This window comes from Drosophila novamexicana, unplaced genomic scaffold (genome assembly GCF_003285875.2).
Source record: "Drosophila novamexicana strain 15010-1031.04,08,12 unplaced genomic scaffold, DnovRS2.1 tig00001762-arrow-arrow-pilon, whole genome shotgun sequence".
Lineage (NCBI taxonomy): Eukaryota > Metazoa > Arthropoda > Insecta > Diptera > Drosophilidae > Drosophila > Drosophila novamexicana.
In genome coordinates this window covers 35,262-57,883 of record NW_020824888.1, presented here as the reverse complement: position 1 = coordinate 57,883, position 22,622 = coordinate 35,262, and the positions used below count along the sequence as shown (strand labels likewise).

The following is a 22,622-nucleotide window of genomic DNA, read 5'->3' as shown; positions in this document are numbered from 1 at the left end:
TTAGCTTAAAAAGCGTATTGTTATAGCAAATATAAATACATGTATATATATATATATATATGCAGGTATATATATATACTTATATGTATATGTTTATATATGTGTGTAGGTGTAGCTGGTAGATGTGATTCGTGTGTGTGTGCGTGTGTGTGCAATTGTGTGTTAACAATAGACAGCACACCACATAAATAAAGATTCAACAATTAACCATGCAACATAATATAAAATTTTGTGTGTTTTTGCTTTAGTTTTTGTTTACAGTTTTCCGCGTTTCATTTCTTTCATTTTTCTCCTGTATGTGTGTGTGTGTTTTTTTTTTGTTTTCATTTTTCCAATTTAAATTGCAGCAGGAGTGCAACGGCAGAGGACGACGAGCGGCATCAGGGTTTTGAATGCCGCACATGTTGACTCCATTCCTTAAGTTTCCTGTTGCTGCTCCTCCTGCTCATTGTAGAAGGTCACGTACTTGCTATTGACTATGGCATTCCAGGCTAAACAGTGGGGTCGTGGGGAAATGAAAGAGAAAGTGAGAGTAAAGTGAGTCAGTTGAATTCTTGCTTTTACTTTGATCATATAAAAGCTATTTGAGGCATTGTTAAGCCTAATATGTATATAATTTAATTGGATAAGTGTTGAAATCTTCTGCTAAATAGATGTACTCCAACCTTTCGGGTCAACGCTACACGAATCGAATCCTTGTATTATTGAACTTTTCAATAAATACTGAAGTTCCAATCCAAACTTTTTCAGAGATTGTTTATGACAACCAAGTGTTTGTAAATACCACGTCTTTCACAATTGTTTCCCTATAAAAAATCGATTAATTTTGGATATGTATACTAAACGAGAATCTTCATACCAAATTTGGTCTGCCTAGCTCTAATAATCTTCGAGTTATGTAAAAACGAAATTTCGATATCGACTTTTTTATCGACTACATGAATTGTTATCGATAATTCGAAACAAACAAGCTCTGCTCAGGCAATCAAAGGGGGGAAGCTATGCTTCCAGCTCTTTTAAGCTCCGAATGCGATACGTGAATATAAAATAAAAGTTACTTTTCAAAATCCTTAAAATCCTAAATTTATCGATAAAAGCATACTCCTATCGGATTTAAAGATCTGTAGGTCCGCCCGCTACATGCTTTTTAATCTGTATCTAGTTTACTTGTTAGGTTCGAGAACAAGTTGTATGCGTAACAAAGGTAGTTACAAAATTAAAAATCTCTCCACTATTGAAGGAAATCATGTTTAGATATCGATAAATAGTGATGGATATCGTTATCGTCAAAGCATCGAACAGTTATGGAGCAGCTAACACATGCAATTTATATAAATATATACACTTCGTTCTCTCGTTTCTTCTTGTCGACTTACAGCTGCTGATGTAGTCCACAATGAGCTCCGTGTTGGACATGAGAGATTGGCGCGTCGGTGGTGTGGGCATCAGTGGCAGCGGCGCGGTTGCCACAAAATCCGATTTGAGATCGGACATAAAGCTGAGCTCATGCAGCTGCTCCTCTTCATCATCATCATCATGATCATCATCATCGTTATCATCGTCATCATCATCATTATTATGATCGTGGGCAGCTGCATTGTCGGCATTACCGTAGGTCGTGTAGAGAGCTGGTCGAGATTTGGTTTTGGCAGCGGCCGTTTGTGTGGCTGGCGGCTGCTCCAGCGAATTGCTGCGACTGCAGCTGGCACTGCGCGAAGAGGCGGCGGCAGCAGCAGCACGTGCGGCCGCTATAATTGCCGTTTCGATATCGTTGCACGTCTCCAGCTGCTGCATGGGCAGCGGCTCATCGTGGCAGCTGCTGCAACTGCTGCTGTTGCTATGGCTATGGCTGTGGCTGTGGCTGTTGCTGCTGGCACTGGCACTGGCGCTGGCCTTGCTGAGAAAATGATTGACCTGATCCTTGATGGCAGCGGCGGCGGCAATGGTATTGGATATGTTGGCAGCGCCATAGATGCCGCTATCGTTTGACTGATTGGCGGCACCGCCGCCATTGCCGTTGCCATTGCCATTGCCATTGGTGCTGCTCAGCGTCGATGAGGAGGCCGAGGTGGAGCACGAGGTGGACGATGATGGTGTCGAGGATGTTGATGAATTGTTGTTATTGCTATTGTTGTTGTTGTTGCTGCTGCTGCTGCTGGTGTTGTTGCAGCTGTTGGCGCTGTTGTTAACAGCTGCATTGGGCGACGACTGTGCCGCCTGCCCTGAGATAAGCAGCAGATCCATGCAGGCCGAACTGTTGACCACATCGGAGGCAGTGCCCGAATCATTGAGTAGCAACTGCAGTTGCTGTTGCTCACAACTGGGGGGATCGGTAGCGGTTGCCGTTGATGCCGTTGTTGGTGTCGTCTGTTGCTCTTTGTCCAGCTGCAACAGTTGCTGTTCCGGCTGTTGCTTATCGTTGGACTCCTTGTCGCTGGCATCGTCGAAGAGCTTCAGTTCGTCCTCATTGAAATCGCCAAAGATGAACTCGTTGTTGAGCCTGCCCAGCTTCGAGTCGCGATCATCGTTGAGTATAATCACAGCGGGTCTGTTGCCCACCGGCGGCAATGTGGTCTGCACAGCAGCTGCTGCAGTGCCGCCGCTATGCTTTTTGGCGCCCTCCGTCTGTGTGGCCGCTGTTGCCTTGAAGGTAATGGTGCCGCCACTGTGGCCACAGGCCAAACTGAAGCTAACGGGCAGCGCCGGCGGCGAACATGTCTCATCCTGACTCTGACTAGGCTTCTGGCTAAGGAATTTCTCCTTGTTCTTGCTGCTGCTGCTGCTGCTGGGTGACAGCTCCTTTGGCTTGCACTTGGCCTTGCCTGAGGTAGTTGCTGCAGCTGCTACTACTGCTGCTGCACTCTGTGTGATTTCCATGCTGCATTTTGCATCCGGCTGCTGTTGCTGCTGCTTGGCAGCTGCTGCAAAGTTATAGCCAGTGGCTACATTGGCCGGCAGCGGTACATGATTGAGGCTGTGCCGCTTCACTGTCTTCTCCAGCGCTGGATACTGCAGATCTAGATTGCTGCTGTTGAAGCTATAGCTGCTGGCATCGTGCTCCACGCTTTTCGACTTTTGCAGTGCTGGCGGCGCAATGGCGCCACTGCCTGCTGTTGTCAGATTCGAGGTGCTGCCGGCAGTTGTTCCTGCCGCCGCAGCTGCTGTTGTGATTGTTGCTGCCGCTGCAACTGTTGCTGCGGGCGTGCCAGTGACAACAACAGTTGCCTGCTGATGCTGCTGCTCCTGACTGTTGCCCTCCATGTCGCTGGGCGCAGCCGTTTTGTTGAGGCTCTGCGAATAGCTAATGAGCGCTGCGGCTGCGGCAGCGCCAGTTGCTGTTGCTGTTGCTGTTGCTGTGGCTGTTGCTGTTGTTATTGTTGCAGCCATGGCGCCCGGCAGCTCCGGAAAATCGGGACGCTGCTTGGACTTACTCTTGAGCTTGTTGTCCTGTAGCAGCAGCAGCGATTGCGGCGTCACGGGACCTTGTGCATCGCCACCAGCATCGCTGTCCTCGCCATAACCGTGGGCTAGCTGCTCCCGCTTGTTGCGCGCAATGTCCGCATATGAAATGGGCGCCGATGAATTGTTGTTGTTGTTATTTTTGTTGCTGTTATTGTTGTTGTTGTTGTTATGCTTGGCTTGAACGGCGACGCGCTTGTTGTTGCTCTTCTTCTTGACGGTTTGTATGGGCAGCGAGTGCACCGAGTCGAGATCACTTGAATCGGATTTCTCCGAGGGCGGCATAGACGACGTGGACTTGCGACGCGAATTATCCTGCGTGCCGCCAGCAACAACTGCTGCTGCAGCAGCAGCAGCTGCAGTTGCAGTTGCAGCAGCTGTGACTGACGATGTGGCAGCATGTTGTTGTTGCGCTTGTAGTTGTTGCTGTTGCTTGTTGCTGTTGTTGTTGCTGTTATAGCTGGCATGTGCTGCATAGTAGTTGTTGTTGTTGCTGTTGCTGCTGCTGCTGCTATTGTTGTAGTAATCCATGTTGCTGCGCAAACGCTGTGACATCATGTTGGACGATGCAGATTTGGTTATCTGTTGCATGCGCTGCAAATTGCCGCCAGTTGTTGCCGCTGCCGCAACGGCCGCATCATCCATGGTGACGGCGCGCTGTTTCTTTGGTTTCTTCTTTTTGGTGACCACATGAAATTCAGCCGTTTCGCTAAGCACCGTATTCAGCGCCTCCATTTCGGACATGCGCGCCAGCGTTGGCAATTCCAGCGCTGGCAAAGTGCCCGCTGCGGCTACGGCTACGGCTGCGGCTCCAGCTGCGCCCAGCTGTGACGAGGAGGGCGTATCGGCGCAATTGTTGCTGGCGCTGCTGTTGCCGCTGTCATTTAGCTTTGCATCATTCATTGCGGGCGGCGTCTCGCCCAAATACTGCAGCTCCTCGGTGCCCCAGGAGCGACGCTCGCTTTTGCGCGGCGCCGCTGTCTGTTGAGATTGTTGTGCTGTTGCTGGTTGTTGTTGCTGTTGCTGCTGTTGTTGCTGCTGTTGCTCCTTGTTGCAATTCTTGTTGATGTCTGCCACAGAGGCGGAATTGTGCTTGCCCCCCTTTTTGTTGCGCATCATTTCGGTGGTGGCCGACTGACGCTTCAGTTCATCGACTTCCATTTTGGCGCAACTGCGCAACTCCTCCAGCGAGTTGCATTTCTTAAGCTTATTCTGTTTCTTGCGCTCCTTTTTCTTTTGCTGCTGCTGCTGTTGTTGTTGCTGTTGAGCGCACGCCGAGCCGTCGTTCTCAATGTATTTGACCAGCTGCTCAACAGGATCCTTGCCACGATAACCGGCCACCGATTCCACATCCACGGTGGTCGTGTTACGCTCCTGCTGTGACTTCTTTTTCGATTTGAGCTTCGTCGGCGGCTGCGGCGGCGCAACAGCAGCAGCAGAGCCTGGCACCTGCTGCAATTGGCTATTAAAGGATGCGGCCACTGCGGCGGCAGCCATGGCTGTTGTTGTTGTATTGCCGCCAGTTGTGAGCAATGTGGATACGCTATTCGAGCGCTGTTGTTGTTGTTGTTGCTGCTGGTGTTGCTGTTGTTGTTGTTGATGTTGTTGAAGTTGATGATGTTGATGATGTTGCTGTTGCAGCGGGGCTGTCAATGCGCTGCCACCGCCGCTGCCCAAGGTGGTTGTGATAAGCGTTGTGAAGGAGGAGCTGCCACTGGCGTTGTTGTTGTTGCCGCTGCCATTGCTGTTATTGTTGTTACTGCTGCTGCTGTTATTGTTGTTGCTGCTGCTGCTGCTGCTGCTGCCAGTACCATTGCCAGCGGCATAGCCATCGCCCAAAGCGTTGCCGTTCTCATCAAACTGGCGCTAGAATAAAACCAAAACCAAACAAAAAAAAAAACATAATTTACTTTATGCCACAAGTTGCACAGAGTACTCGCCCGGCTAATACGAATGTTGCAACAACAACGAGCACTAACCATCAGCTTAAACATGGAGATCTGTGCGTTATTACATCGCTTCAAACGTTTCACTTTCATTTGTGTTCAAAATTCCCAATTTTTCATTATATTACTAAGTGAGAATGGCTATTTGATGCCCTATGTCTTTGACAATTGTTCGACTTAGACTTATTGTGTGTTGTTCGCTCTCCGTTTGTGGCTTTCAAATGAATTCTGTCATTCGATTCGCGTATTTACACGTTTGACAGTTGCACGTCAAAATCAACAGTTTCTTATCGAATGCAACCCTGTTACTTGAATGCGTGTGCTGTCAACCACATGCCTGCCCGACAATACCCTACAATAAACAGTCTTAGCTCAATGCAAAGGCTGTTTGTGCAAATATGAAGGGAAACGGTTGTTGGGCTGTGTGTAACAGGTAAATAGGAATTTAGGTTCATATTAATATTTGATGACATTCAATATAGATTGATATATACTATATACATATATTATATAAATTTTGTATTGTAGGGCAATCGCTTCAACTGTCAGCCAAATGTTTAGTGCATTAAGTATATATAGATGAACAAACAAAAATTCTTGATTCGTAGCAACAGCCGAGTCTATATAGCCATCTATCTGCTATGAGAGCTAGTGTCTCAGGAAATGTTTGCATAGCTCATAATCAGCCGGATCGGACGACTATATCATGTCGTTATTTACAGGTTTAACTATGCTCTCCATATATAAGCGGACTATTATAACACCTGCTATCTTTTGCACAAAAGAGCCTTACGTTTTTTCAAGCTACCCCGGCACAGCCGATTCTCTTAACACGTCTGTAAGTGCCACATTATATGGTTTCTTTAGTTTATATTAATCGGGAAATAAAGCTTTCATATCGAATCCCATCTAAGCCCTGTGCCTACAAGGTTGTTCAACTTTCTCGACAGGAAGTTCGGATCATGTGGAATAATAAAGGCCTCTTCTGGGAAGAATCAGACCATTCCATCTCAGCTATACGAAATATTTCCTGTTTGTCAACTGGTTCGCACAGATTTTGCCAGACAAACTCCGATTTTGTTCCATCAAGCAACATTATCAACATTATTTATTGCAACAGAACCCTATGCGATGAGAGCCCGATTGCCTCGAAAGCCGAGTATAGCTGGGCGTAGCTATTGCTAAACAAATGTTGAAATAAGCGAGAATTATCAAGTTGTTTACATAAAGAACATCTTGTTAACTTTCTGCCCAACGTAAAACAAACTAATTACAAGTAAATTGTAATTAATAAGCCCCAATTATTTATATTATATCAATTAGATATGGATTTCATACACTACGCAATGTCGCAATGCATCGCGTTTTTCGGCTTAGAAACTTATGTTTATGCCGAATATCAAGTTTCAAGTTAGTTTCTAGCAATTTTAAGCCCAATTTTAAGCCCGTTTCCGACTAGAATCCAATCAAAGTTCCATCAAACTATAATTTTGGTTAACCAGATAATTTCAAAGCCAAATATAACTTAAAAATACGCATTTTATGCTGCCCGTTGTTGACCAAACTTTATTCTCGTGCTGCAGAAATTGAACCGAAAACCAAAAACCAATAAGAAGTAAGGCAAAAGATCAAAGATCAAGGCATCTAAAAATCGATATGATGTCGGACCATCCCAGTCCTTGGCTCCAATTGTCTCTCTGGGGGTGGGTAGGAAGAAATAGACAGTAGAACGAACGGACATGGATAGATCGACCACCCGGCTGTGCATGAATATAGACTCTGTAATAGGATCGTAAATGCTTCATTCTGTCTTGTTATATACAATAATTGCACATAAAACCAATCCTAGACCAGTTTGTTTTTGTTTGAATATGAATTTTTAATACACACAAAGACAAAGGGTTAATAAAGTTACAATTCTTTACATTCTGAGTCGAGCGCCAACTCCTGCTCACTTACCGTTGTGGCCTTGGCGCCGTGAGAGGCGACGACAGCTGCAGCGGCCGCTGCGGTCATCATGCGTCCAATCTTAGCCGGACGTAGATCTGCGCCACCAAATAGCTCAGCGCTGTTGCCGGCGCCAGAGCCCTTGGATGAACTCTTGCTGCCCGATGAAAAGTTGCCAGCCAAGCCAAACACGGACGAGCAGGCCGTGTAGCTATCATTGAGAGACACATAGCCGGCGTCAACTTTGCGCTTATGTTCACCCAGCGGTAGTGTAAATTGTCCGCTAGCTACAGCACTGGCCAATGCTGGCGGATACTGCGGTAGTGGCAGTTTCTGATTCTTAGCGGACATCTCCAGCATGGAAAAGTGAAGTGGATCATCGATTAGGAACTCTTTGACAGGGCCCGAATCCTTGCCATCGGGCTGCTGCTGTTGTTGTTGTTGTTGTTGTTGTTGTTGCTTGAGAATATCCGATTGATTCTCGCATTTAAGGGACATGGCTTGGTTAGCAGCCAAATTTGGCATTCCCTTATCGTTACGGGCCTTTGTTTGTTGTTGCGTGTAATTAAAAAGAGTTGTAATAAATTAAAAATGTTGTTTACAAATAAATAAAAAGAGTTCGCCCTGATTTAGGACTCTACAATTACAGCTACATATATATACATTTTTATGTCATTTACATTATGTTGCAGCGCAAATTGATTTTTTTTTTTTTTTGTTTTTTGCAAATCAACATTTGGTATTTGCTTCAACTTGTTCCACACAAACCGAATTCTTAAACCGACTCTCCACACTGCTTTCATGATTGATGCGGGTAAATAATGTTAACGCAATGAAAAGAAAAAAAAAAAAAGTAACGAGTGAGGGGAATAGCGAATATCGAGCGACGAGAGGAGAGACGAGTACAATGAACGGTAGCAGCGATTAGAAGAGTACTTAAAATAGACAGAGACAGAGTTAGGCGGTATTTGCAAGTTAACGATTAACTACTGCGTTTTACAATATAAACAGTGAGAGCGTGAGTGGAGATGGGAATTGTGTGATTCTGATGTGACTGCAGATGGGATTTGATTTGATGACATGGGATTTTGTTTTGATGACATGACAACATGGGCGAGCATCGAATTCAAAATCAATTTACAGCGGCTCGTGAACTATCCTAGCATTTACAATATTAACCAACTGGTTTAACAGTAGATTCTTAATTTCTTACTGAATATGATACTTTCTGCCTAATAATCTCGTTTAGATAAGATATCAATTAATGAGTGCCGACTGTTACGAGTCACATCTTACATCAAATGAAATACATGTATATATACATATGTACAGGATATATACTACGAACACAAAACACATGATCTATGAACAGTGACAACGGACAAGCTAAACAAATGGTTTCCTAAGGATATGGGTTAGGCGCTTGATTAATGGGATGTTTTATTGTTTAATTGTATTGATCAGATGAATGGATACGCGTGAAGAGAGGCGCGTCTTACCGCCTGCAATTTGGATGTATCATTAAGCAAGTGTTCGTCTTCGGCATTCGAATATGCTTGGGAATAATTGATCATATCCCAAAGTGTCTCATCCAAGTTGATGTCCCACATCTCTACAGTGCCATCCCTTACCTCCAACGCTTCATCAAGTAGTTGGTTGGCGGCCAAAGCGCCGCCACCATCGCCGCCGCCGATGGCACCGCCGACATCAGCAGCAGCAGCAGCATCCCGATCCCCATTCCCATCCACATCGAACTCAATGACGGTATTCCCAGTTTCATTCAGTTGACTGGGCAAGCTGCTGCTGCTCCCGGCGCTGTTGCGATTGCCTTTGCTGTTAGCAGTATTGGCGGTATTCGGATTGGGATTCGGTACCGGATTCGGATTGGGATTGGCATTGCTTGCCACGCCCTCATCGCCAATGGCTAGCTTTTGCTTGGCATCCATGTTAGCCATCTCAAAATTGACGCTGCTTGGCAAGCTGCCGCCTTCGCGTTGTCGCGCTGACACAGATGAGTTGTTGCTGTTGTTGTTCTTCAACGACTTCTTGCCGACAAAGGCGGAGTTTTGGTTGTTGCTGTTGTTGTTGTTGTTATGCTGCTGACGTCGATTGGCGCGGGTGTTGCTGTTGCCAGCACTGCTGCTACTGGCGCCAATAAGCTGATAATCACAGTTGAAACGTTGGGTTGCTGCTGCTGCCGCCGCCGATGACGTTGTTGCCAGCTCGCTGCGATGCGTCGCCTCGACCAAATCCTGCAAAGAGCCGCCCTGCTTATGACGCTGCGACGCTGTCCGATGATTTGTATGATAGCTGCTGCTGCTATTGTGCGCTCCAAAGTTGCTGCCGCTACCGACGCTGCTGCTGTGGCCGTAATAGCCGCTGGACGTTGATGATGATGATGCGGACGTATTGCGTGTTAGACAGGTCTTAATGGCACGATAAGAGTTCGCCTCGTCGTACTCAGCCTTTTTGAGCATTTGCTGTGAAACATTAAAATACGCCATACAAATATAACAATCTAATGCACAGATATTAACAGCATAGATTGATTGTGGCCAAAACAAGACTGACTTACCAGAAAACGCTCACTTTTGTTTTTTCTATCGCCCGGATTACGATACCAATAGGCCTCCTCGAGCAGTTTCTTTAATGATGCGTCGTCGAGATCATTTATTTCGCTATCCTCCCAAGCATCGTACTTTGTCTGTAAGTTGTTAAATTATTTTTTTTAATTTTTTTTTCTTGCTTTATTTATTTTTATTATTTCTTTTTTTTTTCAAAAAAAAATTGGTCTTGCTTGCTATCAGAGCAAAGAAGAGAAAGATATGTCCGCCTAGTCAAGGAGCTGCGTGTGTTTGTCTTTAACCTCAAAAACGCAACTGCGCCTAACATTTTGGTTTTCATCTAACGAAACCTTTAGCTCACGGCATTTGCGTAAAGTGTGGGCGGTTTGGGCTGTGAGGTCTGTGAGGTCTGTGAGGGCTGTTGCGAGTTCGATTTACCTGGAAATGTTCGCATGCAACTGGGCTTACATCAGCTTCACATCGACTTGCCACGGTGCCTTGGTCAATAATTCTGACACATGCAACGCACTTGGCTTCGGTTTTTTATATTTATATGTACATACATACAAGCACACATACACATGAATGTATTATATTTATATACGTTTTTAGATATGTCAGGCTCAAGTCACAAGCACACAAGTGCAACAAAATAAATAAATTAAATAAAACAATTTAATGCGTGTGGTTAAGTTTAATGCGACGGCGGCGGCGACGTCAACGACGACGACGACGGCGACGGCGGCGCCACAGAACAAAACGTTCTTCGATAAGTTAATAGAACTGTGGTTTTCCTAATGCCATAAACGAAATCAAGAACACATTCAAATCGTATTTAGAATATATGAATTAAAACAAGAACAACAACACCACAAAAAAAAAATGCATAAAAAATTATCTATTAAAATAAACCAAATTTAAGAGACACGTTTTAAAGACACGTTCGGCCCGCCGATCTGCAAATTTGCTTAAACACCACACATGCACACGCACACATAATCTATATATATATGCATGCATGTATGTATGTGAAGCGCAGCCTGCACGTGTGCGTGTGTGTTGTGCAAGCCTATGATGGAAGGAGTTATGGCGTCTGTCAGATAACGGCATTTGTCCAGGCACATTTCGCTAAACGTGAGCGGGAGTGAAATGACAACGCTCATACCAACGCGCTCCCTTTCTCGTCCCCTGTTTTGTTGTTGTTGTTTTTTTTTATTTTTATTATGTATGCTAGAGACTGCCTGCGCTAAAGTAACGGTTTTCTTTTCGTAACTCGCAACACTTGCAAGTGACACGTTGTTAAGCACTTTAAAGTGACGCTTTCAGCAGCAGCCCAACATCGACATTAAATTGAATCGTGTATGAATATTAATTTGATTAATAGTTAATAAATTTTTGTATGGGTAGTAATAAAAAAAATGTTTGCTACATCATATTTTAAGGAATATTCTATATACATACATATGTATGTATGTTTATATATATATGTATATGGTCTAACATACATAAGTATTACGCATATGCATGTGTATGTATGTTTCAGTTCTGTTGATATTTATAGAATGTTTGTGCGATTTTTATTGGATATGTATGTAATTGGAAAATCATTCAAAAACACAGATATGACGTGCGACCACATCCAGGGCATACACATGCGTATGTGCATGTGTGCGTCACACATGTACCATACATGTGAATGTTGTGTGTGCAAAATAATTGTTGCGATGTCCGCTGAAGACACACACACACACACACACACACACACACACACACACACACACACGCACACGCACACGCACACACACACACACACACACTCACACACACACACACACACACACACACACAAACCACATATGAATGACAAAAAAATACTTGTGGAATTCAATAGTAAAAAAAAAATTAATCTAACAAAAGGAACGAAAAGAAATTAAGTTAGGGTTCAGAAAAACGAGGCAACAACAATGCTTAAATGAAATGGAAATTTAAAGTGCGGACAAGGCAAGAAAATATATTGATACAAATTATGTTATTACTAAGAAATAATTGATTGCAAATTAGCGCAGTTACTCAACACAGCGGTTGCTGGCTATGGTGGGAAAGGAGGAGGGGGGTGGAATGGTGAATTATAGACAACTCACCTTTTTATTCTTCTGACGCTTGCCCACATTCTGGTCATCCTGGGTCTTGCCTTTGGTGGTAGCACCGCGTCGCTGATGCAGCGCAGTTGCGGCAGCAATCACCTCGGGTGCTGGTTGGCCAGATTTGCTTAACAGCGGTGTTAAATTCAAATTGTGATGCGTTGCGTTCGCAATGCTGCTACGACTGCTGCTGCTGCTGCCAGCAGCACCGTTGTTGTTGTTATTGCTTTTCTTATCACCGGCCGGCACATGATTTTGGCTAAGCACAGAGGCGGCAGCTGCTGATTGACTACTGTTATTGTTTTTGTTGGACAGGTCGTAGCTGTTGCTGCTGTCGTTGGCCGGACGCTGCTCCAGCTTCACATTGTGCGACATTAAGGTGGTTAGCTGCTCCTGGAAATAGGGCGTCGGTGTCGTCTTAGTGGATGTGGTTGTTGAGGTGCTCTCACTCAACGTGCCAGCGGCAATTGAAACGATGGGCGTATCGGGTATAATCGCTTGGATTTTTGTTACCAATGTGGCAATATTTGTGTCTTTGTCTTTGTCTTTATCTTTGGCGTTGCCGGTACCGGTGCCGGTGCCAGTGCCAGTGCCAGTGGCGGTGGCGTTGGCGGTTGCGGTGCCTGTTGATATGGCCTTGATGAGTTGCGCAGCAGCTGCGCTGCTATTGCCAGCAGCAGATGTGGATGTTGCGGATGATAAGGTTGTTGATGATATTGATGAAACACCAATTTGTTCATTGTTCATCTTTTGTGGCATATAACAAACAACGAAATGCCATTAAAATTACAAATACGCACAATTGGCAGTTCGGCAGCTTCCAAAACAGAACCTGGCAAAAATATACACACATATTTATGTAGGTATATATACATATAAATATGTACAGACTTATATACATATATATGTTTATATATATATATATATATATATATATATATATATATATATATATATATATATATATATTTAGAGAAAGAGAGCGTAACTGCGTCATAAGCTTACTCTCTCTCCCACACAAACACAAGCACACGCACATACACACATAGTTAACAGTTACTTACCAACAAGGTTCCCGAAAATGGATATGAGATATGCGCTGCAGATCCCGTTGTCCTACAAAAACAGCTGTCAAGGCCGCCGCGCGTGTTAACGCCGCAGCCGATGACACCCAAAAGGGCACCGTTAATACTGTTAAGCTTGCTCTTCTCCTCACACTACTTGTTGTCCTTAAGCGTTGCCCGATTCCAGTATTCACGTTGTTTTGTGTCTGGCGTAATTTTTTTTTTTCGCTCACCGCACGCTCACAATCGCTCGCTATTGTTTATTTGCGAACGCAAATGAACTGTAGAATTGTTGTTGTTTGTTGTTCTAACAAAACTTAATGCTGTGCAAATACCGTTGCCTACGCACTGTAGCTGTTGTGTTTTTGCTGATTTTTCGCTTTTTTTCTCATATATATATATATTTTTTGTTTGTTAAATTGTTGATTTTTCGCTTTAATGCAGTTCTCAATCCGTCAATCGAATGCAACCAGTTAAATTGCTTTATAGCGGAGCAACCTTGTCACTACCATTTGATTGAACACTCTCACATTGCCGAAACCGAGTCTACAGTTTACACTTGAAAAACATTGATGCAAAAAAAAAAATTAAATAAAAGAAATGCGACTTGTCAAAAAAAAAATCATTTGCTTTACCAAGCCGCGCAGTGCTGCCAAATAGAGATGTGCGATATTCACATGCGCTCATCTCTAGTTGCAAACCGAAATTTACATACGCTCATATCTAGTTGGCAATGTTATTTTTGGCACACACACACGCACACACCGAACGCACCGTTGTGGATGATTTAATTATCAAATATGCGTTGTACTCTTTGATATGCTATTATTTTACTGTCACAACAAAAAAATGCTGACAGGAAAAATAGGCAATAGCCGCTTGGAGGTTGGTTGTGCACACGCGTTGGCAGCCCTGGCATTCTGTTGTCAGTGGCAACACTAGCGCAAACACGTCATTTTGCCACACAGTTTTTGTTGTTGTAGCAATTTACAAATACGTTCTATTAGCATGAACAGCTACGATGCGCGCTCGCACACGCATGCATATATATTTTTATATATATGTATAGACACACACATATTCATATATACATACACATATGAGCTCATATATGTACTAACAGTGCTTACTTTGCACTTTTAATTTGTTGTTAATCGCTTAGCGATTTGTTTTATTTTTTTATACATACGCAATGCACACACACATACACGCACACGCACACGCACTTGCTTATGCACCTTCCACTACACATATGTATGTACATTTTTCTGACCTTCTCTTACACATAGCGAAAAAAAGACATGTTGGTTTAGAAGGGCTGGTGTAAGCTTACACAATAACTATTAACGTTAACAATGTATTATATATCATTATTATAAATGCACAAGTTAAATATTTGTGTTAAATTACACATAAACGTAAAACTTCTGAAAGGAACGAACACTTTAGAGCGCAGTTGTTTTGCTTTACAACACTTTCGCATGTCTTTCGCAGCACTATTGGCAACTATGAGATAATCGAATACTCGTACGATTACATAGTGAAATACAACACTGGGCTTTTATACGTTAACATTCGCTCGGCTTACTTTTGCGCTAATTTGCTGCTTTTAACAGAGCGATATGACTTTAATGATTTAAGTGAAACTAAATTTATTAACTGAATTCCATTGAACTTTTTGATATTGTCAGTAGTATCGATATCGCATCGATAACGACATTAACACTTATTCTTAAGGACTAAATTGGTCAAATAGCTGACACTAGCAGACATGTTTCTTAACTTAACAGAGACCAATTAAATTATCGATAACATGCGATATTTTGATACTTCTCAATTTGCGACCAACAACCAAAACAGACGTGCTACGGATAAATGAAATAAAAGCGGCAATTTACATAAACAAAACAACAAAATGAAGAACAAATATGAATTCGACGATGATGTTGCATCAATCTGTGAATCGACGGTAAATATATATTAAATTCATATACTGCCATCAAAATGAAAACCAAATAGAGAAGCCAAGAAACTGTAGCCATCTTTTTCTAAACGTTGCTGAGCTCAATATGTGTTTTTCATTTTGTTTTTTTCCTATGTTTGGCTAATTATTGAATACCCAACGCCAGGCTGCATTAACCGAGGGCTGCCGCCTGTCTGTGCGCATGCACAAGACCGACGACTGGCCGCTGGCCGAGATAGTCAGCATCAAGGAGCAGGACGGCAGGCGCCAGTTCTATGTGCACTATGTCGATTGTGAGTAGGATAACGGAACAATGAATGGAACGCTCAACAATTGGGCATTAATTGTTTTTGTACTTTTCGCATTTGCACAGTTAATAAGCGCCTGGACGAGTGGGTCAACGAGGATGATTTGGACACGCGCAAGGTGCAGTTTCCGCGCCGCGACGGCCCACAGACCGGCACCAGCACGGGCGTCACAACGCCCAAGCGTCATCATTCACTTGCGGGCAGTGTCTCGCGCCCAACATCGCCGCAACCCCAACACGCTGCCCTCGGCGGTGGCGGCGGCGGCGGCGTTGTTAGTGGCATTGGCACTGGCATCCCACTAACTGGTTCTGGCGGCTCAATGGGCGGCGGCGTTGGCGGCGGCGGCGAACTCGTCAATGGCAACAATGTGCTGGCGGCAGCTTTACAGAAGCGCATCAATCGCCGGCGCAAAGTGCACGGTAACTCCGGCCACAGCCACAGTGCACATCATTTGCAGACACTGCAGCAACAACATCAACAGCATCAGCAGCAGCAACAACAACAACAACAGCAACCACAACAACAACAGCCGCAGCAGCTGCAACAGCCATTACACACATCCCAGACGCCGTTGCATGTGACCGGCGATGGCGGTCTGTTGCCAACGACACCCGGCGGCGGCAGCGGAGGAATAACTTCTGCAGGCAACGAGGATGGCTCGCAGGATGGAAAAATGGCGACACCCAGGCAATCGGGCAGCATGGTTACACATCAGGATGATGTGGTGACGCGCATGAAAAATGTTGAAATGATCGAATTGGGTCGTCATCGCATTAAGCCCTGGTACTTCTCACCATATCCGCAGGAGCTGTGCCAAGAGAATTGCATTTACATATGCGAATTCTGTCTAAAGTATTGCAAGAGTCGCAAGTGCCTGGAGCGTCACTTGTCCAAATGTAATCTACGCCATCCGCCCGGCAATGAGATCTATCGCAAGAACACAATATCCTTCTTTGAGATCGATGGACGCAAGAACAAGGTGTACGCACAAAATCTCTGCCTGCTGGCCAAACTGTTTTTGGACCACAAGACTCTCTACTATGACACGGATCCATTTTTGTTCTACATCATGACCGAGTTTGATTCACGCGGCTTTCACATTGTTGGCTACTTTTCCAAGGAGAAGGAGAGCACCGAGGATTATAATGTCGCTTGCATTTTGACTATGCCGCCATATCAGCGCAAGGGCTATGGCAAGCTCTTAATTGAGTTTAGCTACGAGCTGTCCAAGTTTGAGGGTAAAACCGGTTCGCCAGAGAAGCCACTCTCGGATTTGGGCTTGCTCTCCTATCGCTCCTACTGGGCGCAGACCATACTCGAGATTTTGATAAGTCAAAACACCAGCACAGACGGCGAGAAGCCCACCATAACCATCAAGTATACAATATTTCAATATAAACAGCTCCATTTCTGAACCCCATAATGTATGTATGAACCCAATTGCTTACAGCGACATCTGCGAGTGCACTTCCATTAAGAAGGAGGATGTGATCTCCACATTGCAGAATCTTAATCTGATCAATTACTACAAGGGCCAGTACATTGTCTGCATCGGCCGGGAGACCATTGAGCAGCATCAGCGCGCCATGATGAAGCGCAAGATACGCATCGATTCCAAGTGCCTGCACTGGACACCCAAGGACTGGTCGAAGCGCTCCAAGTGGTAACTACATTGCTAGCATTGTCGTGTGTGCGCCACACGTCAAATTGCCACAGAAATATCTAATCTTTGTCATTTTCTCTTTCCTAGAATGCGCTCAACTGCTGCTAAATTAATAAATTAACAAAACACTTAACCCCGCCGAAAGTACAATAAATGTTTGTCGCTGCTTGAAACGCTTGCATCGTCAACATTCCGACTTCTTTATACATATTTATCTCATTATTATTATTATTGTAATTATTAAGACCAGACTCTCGATTAGCACGAGTAGCTAACGACGTTCGTTGTGTTTTTGTTCCTTATAGTTATTAATTATACTTAATAAAGAATTGAAAGCATTTTCAAAAGGTTCTCGCTTGCATAGCCTCAACAACAAATGTAGCAAATCTATGAATTGTTTCAAATTTAACGTACAGCCCGAGACAGTGTTGAACAACGCAGCGTCAATACTTGAATTTGGTACAATTTGAAGTAATTTTTGGTTATTTTAATTGTTAAATTCAAGTGTACATAGCTAAATTTACAAACTGTTACATTCAATGCATATGGACAAACAAATTAAAGCTGGGCACTTATATTATATTATTTTTGTTTAATCCTAGTAAAGATATACAGTTGAAAAAGTTCTTAATACAATGCTGTTAATTAGGTTGCGGTGGCTGAAGCTCAATGGTCAATTGATCCATTGTCGCCAGCGTGGACAGCTCAAAGCCGTTCTCCACATTGTCCAGGGTGGTGCGCAGTGTCTTGAGCGCCTCCCGATTGCTGGCAACATTGATCTGATGCTTGGCGAGTTTGATGCGCGGCCGATGTTTGCGCTCCAGCTGCAGCTTGCACTCCTCCAGAATGCGCATGTCCATTTCGTTGGGACGCTTTTCGTTGGCCAGAGCGGCGCTCATTTCAGAGAGTTTGAGACTCGTGTTCGACACATGGGTGTCGAGAATGCGTGAGCTCTTCGCGTCCAGAGTCTCGCACAAATTGATATTTTTGCTCAAGCTGACCAGACGCGCAAATTCACGTTGATATTGCCGCTTGGCTTCTACGAAATTGCGCGCATGCTCCTCCACTTGTCGCTGCATGTTCTTGGCCTCTTCTGTGTACCGTTTGAGAGATTCCAGGTGCAGCAGGTATTGTATGTCGTCAAGGTCGCTGTTTGTCGTGTTTGTTGATTCCATTGTTTTCTACCTCTTAAAGACAAATGTAATTTTTATAATGAAATATTTGAGTTTTTACTTTGATTTGAATAAGGCACGAGTTGCTTATCGATGACAAATGCCTGAACTATCGATAGGCACGTAGGCATAGTGATAAGCAGTGTTGCCGGATCGTGATTAGATATAGAGCAGCTTTCGCTGTGCTAATGCATAAGATTTGTACTGCGGTTAGTACTTAAATAATTTAATTGTTATACTTGCTTCATGGTTACTTCCATGCAACTCATACAAATACAAATGTCCATATATAAAATTGTACAAATTCTAACAAACAAATTAAGCTTGGCTGCTTTTAGAGTGATATAGTTGTTATATTTATTTGAATTAAAGAAATCCAGAAGAGTATACAAAATGTGTGTGTATACAATGTATATTTAAAATGTTTTCATTGTTATATCGAAAATACATTTTTTTTGTTTTTAATATTTTCGTGCCTTTTTATGTGGCAATCGTAATTAAAGCTACAACGATAGTTTTACTATCGTTATCTGCTGTGTTCGATAATATGTAAGTGCTGCCAGATGGGAGCGAAACACGTGTTGCCGGCTCATTGAATAAACACAACGCACGGCAATTTAGCATTTATTCAATTTGTTTTAATATTTGAAAAGAAAACGAAAATAGAATATTAAATAATTTGCATAATGGCGCGTGGCAAGAAACAAAATCCGTTTGCAGCTAGAAAACGGCAAAAGCGTGCAAATGTAGGGCATTAGTGCAAATATCAAAAGTTCAGATAAAACTTATTTTTCAATTCTGTATTTTCTTTTTATGTTTGTTTTTGCAGGGTGCTCCAGAGCGTCCCGATCGTCGTGCCGAGCCTTATAAGGAAATTGAGCGTGATAATGCGTCGTTCATTAAATACTATCACCTGCAGAATATCTGCGCCAACGAGGAGGAGTGGACACAGTTTTTGGCCAGCATACGCGACAATTTGCCGACCACATTCCGTGTGACAGGCTTCAAGGATGAGGCGAAGGCGCTGTTGAATATAATAAAGACGCAATTGTTTACCGAATATGTGCGCGCTGTCGCTGAGCTGCACGAGCTGCCCGCGGAACAGGTGGAACGTCCACTATGCCTGCCCTGGTATCCCAATGGCTTGGCCTATCAATTGCATTTGACACGCAAGGATATCCGTCGCTCGGAGCCGCTCTTTCGGCTGCACAACTTTCTCATTGTTGAGACGAAAGCGGGCAGCATAAGTCGCCAGGAGGCGGTGTCCATGATACCGCCACTAGTGCTAGATGTGCAGCCCACGGACAAGGTGCTGGACATGTGCGCGGCGCCCGGTTCAAAGACAGCACAGCTAATTGAGGCGCTGCATGCGGCGCCCGAACAGCACAAAATACCGCCGGGCTTTGTGCTGGCCAACGATGTGGACAACAATCGCTGCTATATGCTCGTGCATCAGGCCAAACGGCTCAACTCGCCCTGTCTGCTGGTGACCAATCACGACAGCAGCTTCTTTCCAAACCTGCTGCAGACCGATGCCGCCACCGGCAGCAAATCCATACTCAAGTTCGACAAGATACTGTGCGATGTGCCCTGCTCGGGCGATGGCACGCTGCGCAAGAATCCCGATATCTGGATGAAATGGAATCTGGCGCAGGCATACAATCTGCATGGTGTCCAGTATCGGATTGTCCGGCGCGGTGCCGAGATGTTAGCGGTTGGCGGGCGTCTGGTCTACTCCACATGCTCGCTAAATCCCATTGAGAATGAGGCGGTGCTTCAGCGCATCATTAAGGATGCGGATGGCGCACTGGAGCTGGTCGATGCTGCGCATCTAGTGCCTGGCCTCAAACACAAACCGGGCATGACCAACTGGAAGCTGGCCACCAAAGAGGTGGATGCCGTCTATAGCAATTTTGATGAGGTGCCCGAGCAGCTGCACACGATAATACGCCCGGCAATGTTCCCGCTGCCCGCCGAAGAATTGGCCACAATTGGCCTGGAAAAGTGTATGCGTGTGCTGCCACATTTGCAGGACAGCGGTGGCTTCTTTGTGGCCGTCATCGAGAAGCGACGTCCATTGAATTTCGAGAAGAACGATTTGCAGGATTTGCTGCTGCAGCAGCAGGCCGAAACGGCGCCGCAGCCAGAAACACAGCTAGATGAGGCCGGCAAGCCAGTGGAGGAGAAATCGACGCCATGGGGACCACAGCGCAAGCGCCGTCGCCTGCATGGCTACAAGGAGGATCCGTATGTGTTCTTTGGCGAGCAGGATGCCGACTACGAGTCCATCCAGCAGTTCTATCAGCTGGACGAATCGCTCAACAAACGCTGCCTGCTCACCCGTTGCCAAACGGAGCGCAAGAAGAACATTTACTACTGCTCGGAGCCGATACGCGATCTGGTCGTTAACAATGAAAAGAACATCAAGATCATCAATACGGGCGTAAAGACGTTTGTGCGCTGCGAGAATCGCCATACGGCGCATCCGTATCGCTTGGCCCAGGAGGGTCTGCAGACATCGAATGCGTTCATTGGCAATAGTCGACGCATTCAGGTGGAGCGCGATGATCTGGTGCTGCTGCTCAACTGCACGGATCCAACGAAGCCGCCGTCAACGCTTGAATTGAAGCCGGAAACACAGCAGCGCTGCAAGGAGCTGGGTAAGTGCCCGCATTTGAATTGCCCATTTTGAATCGCCCCAGGCTAATCCATTTGCCACACCCTTGCAGGCATTGGCAGCTGCGTTCTCAAGTATGTGGACGAGGCGTTTACCCTCTTCATTGTTGGCTGGCGCGGCACCTCCAGCCTGCGCGCCTACGTCGATCGCGATGAGACGGTGCACATTCTGCGCCTGCTTGGCGCCGATCTAAGCAAGTTTGAGGTCAATAAATACGAGAAGGCCAAGGAGGCAGCTGCCGCAGCAGCTGCTGCTGCTGCAGCAGGCGATGTTGCAGAGCAAAAGGTAGAGCTGGAGCTGCAAGAAAGCGTCGGCTCGGACAAGGACTAGCATGTACACCTAAAATATTATTATAACGGAATTAAACTGACCACAATTATTGTTTATCATATGTGAATATTCCAACTAGACTCTATGCTGATTATCCACCCAATTAATAGCTCTGGCCCCAGATGCTGCACCGCAGCAGTGTGACCTCAAGCATTCGCGCGTTTTGGCTTTTGAGATTTTTAGCTTTCATTTGCATGGTCACACTTTTAAAATGGCGCAAAACAAGTATCAAACAATCAACTAAAGAAGGTGCATTTATAGTGTTCAGTGGTATAGGCAGCAGTTTAGGCACGTCTTGCTTGCAAATAAAAGTGTTTTTTGTATTTATTCAGTAAAAATGTGTTCGATTTTATATTTGTACGCGTTTAACGCGCAATTTAAATTACAAAAAGATTACATTTATTTGCAAGCATAGCGAAAATTGCCACGTTTTTCGAACGGTTTCGGTGTCATATGACTATCTGGCAGCTCTACCGGCAAAAATGTGTTAAAACTGTGTTAAATATATAAGCAACGCGATTATAATTAAACTTAAAAAAGTGGTGAACGGAATGCGGCAAATAATCCGAGCAGCTGAAGTTAGAAAGCAAATAAAGATCGCCTCGGCATAATAAAAGCAAATATAATGGATATAATGGATGCTTGAGAGTCGAACGCATCGAAGCAACGGTAAATTGGCTAATGCGTATAATGGATGCTTGAGCGAAAAAGCGTGCATCGAAGCAACGGTAAATTGGCTACAAGTGGTGAGTTCAGATATTTACTTTTACCCTTATATATATATGTACATATTTAATACATATGCAAAGAGCACCAATGCAAACGAATTTTAAGAATTATTTTAAATCAAAAGCGGACTCTGTTTTATACGTTATGCGACTGCGCCACCGGGTCGTTTGGCCGGGAGCAGAAATTTAATACATTCCATTGGGGTATGTGGAAAAAATAGAATATAAAAAAGTCAAAGCCAAAAGTGATTATTAATATAATAAAATATAAGAGCTGGGCGCAAAAGAGGAGGTATTAACTGTAAAAGAAAAAAAATGTATTTGGGAAATGTGACCATTCGCAGCGCATCAGCATATCTTATGACATGCACGATTGCTATCGATAACACGAAATGTATCGATATGAAAGTATCACTGCCAATCAAAGCTAATATAATATCGATGAAAACACGGCGAAAAAAATAAAGCCAAATCAAATGCAAAGAAGGCTAATTGCTTCTTCCATCAGTGACTTCTGATGCAATATCCCGATTTAACGTCTTAAACAAAATCTGTAGCAATATTCCTATGCCTTATTGAGCATAACGGACAGCAAGGGAATATGAATATTATCAAAAATATTAGGAGCTAACCGAAAGCAATTGGATGAGACATTTATAT

General features: G+C 44.3%; 4 protein-coding genes across 4 annotated transcripts; 2 read left to right on the top strand and 2 right to left on the bottom strand.

The window, feature by feature from the left end:
* Window positions 1-278: 278 nt before the first annotated feature.
* LOC115768374 (pneumococcal serine-rich repeat protein) lies at window positions 279-13,704 on the bottom strand. Its single transcript, XM_030712946.1, has 8 exons — window positions 13,122-13,704; window positions 12,058-12,889; window positions 9,928-10,056; window positions 8,852-9,832; window positions 7,365-7,895; window positions 3,946-5,325; window positions 1,377-3,834; window positions 279-491 (listed from the first exon to the last, which is right to left on the bottom strand). Exons 2-8 carry the CDS (start codon window positions 12,814-12,816, stop codon window positions 418-420), a joined length of 6,312 nt encoding a protein of 2,103 aa, XP_030568806.1. The 5' UTR covers window positions 12,817-12,889; window positions 13,122-13,704; the 3' UTR covers window positions 279-417.
* Window positions 13,705-14,928: 1,224 nt separating this feature from the next.
* On the top strand, window positions 14,929-17,380 carry LOC115768368 (histone acetyltransferase Tip60). The gene is made up of 5 exons (XM_030712940.1): window positions 14,929-15,090; window positions 15,251-15,377; window positions 15,458-16,769; window positions 16,843-17,055; window positions 17,143-17,380. Coding segments are annotated over exons 1-5 (1,707 nt in total). The 5' UTR covers window positions 14,929-15,036; the 3' UTR covers window positions 17,144-17,380.
* A 214-nt stretch (window positions 17,381-17,594) lies between these two features.
* On the bottom strand, window positions 17,595-18,327 carry LOC115768373 (augmin complex subunit dgt4). The gene has a single exon (XM_030712945.1). It carries the CDS (start codon window positions 18,228-18,230, stop codon window positions 17,697-17,699), a length of 534 nt encoding a protein of 177 aa, XP_030568805.1. The 5' UTR covers window positions 18,231-18,327; the 3' UTR covers window positions 17,595-17,696.
* A 492-nt stretch (window positions 18,328-18,819) lies between these two features.
* On the top strand, window positions 18,820-21,295 carry LOC115768390 (tRNA (cytosine(34)-C(5))-methyltransferase). Its single transcript, XM_030712961.1, has 3 exons — window positions 18,820-18,973; window positions 19,057-20,887; window positions 20,957-21,295. The coding sequence occupies exons 1-3, from the start codon at window positions 18,914-18,916 to the stop codon at window positions 21,232-21,234; spliced, it is 2,169 nt and encodes a 722-aa protein (XP_030568821.1). The 5' UTR covers window positions 18,820-18,913; the 3' UTR covers window positions 21,235-21,295.
* The last annotated feature ends 1,327 nt before the right edge of the window (window positions 21,296-22,622 follow it).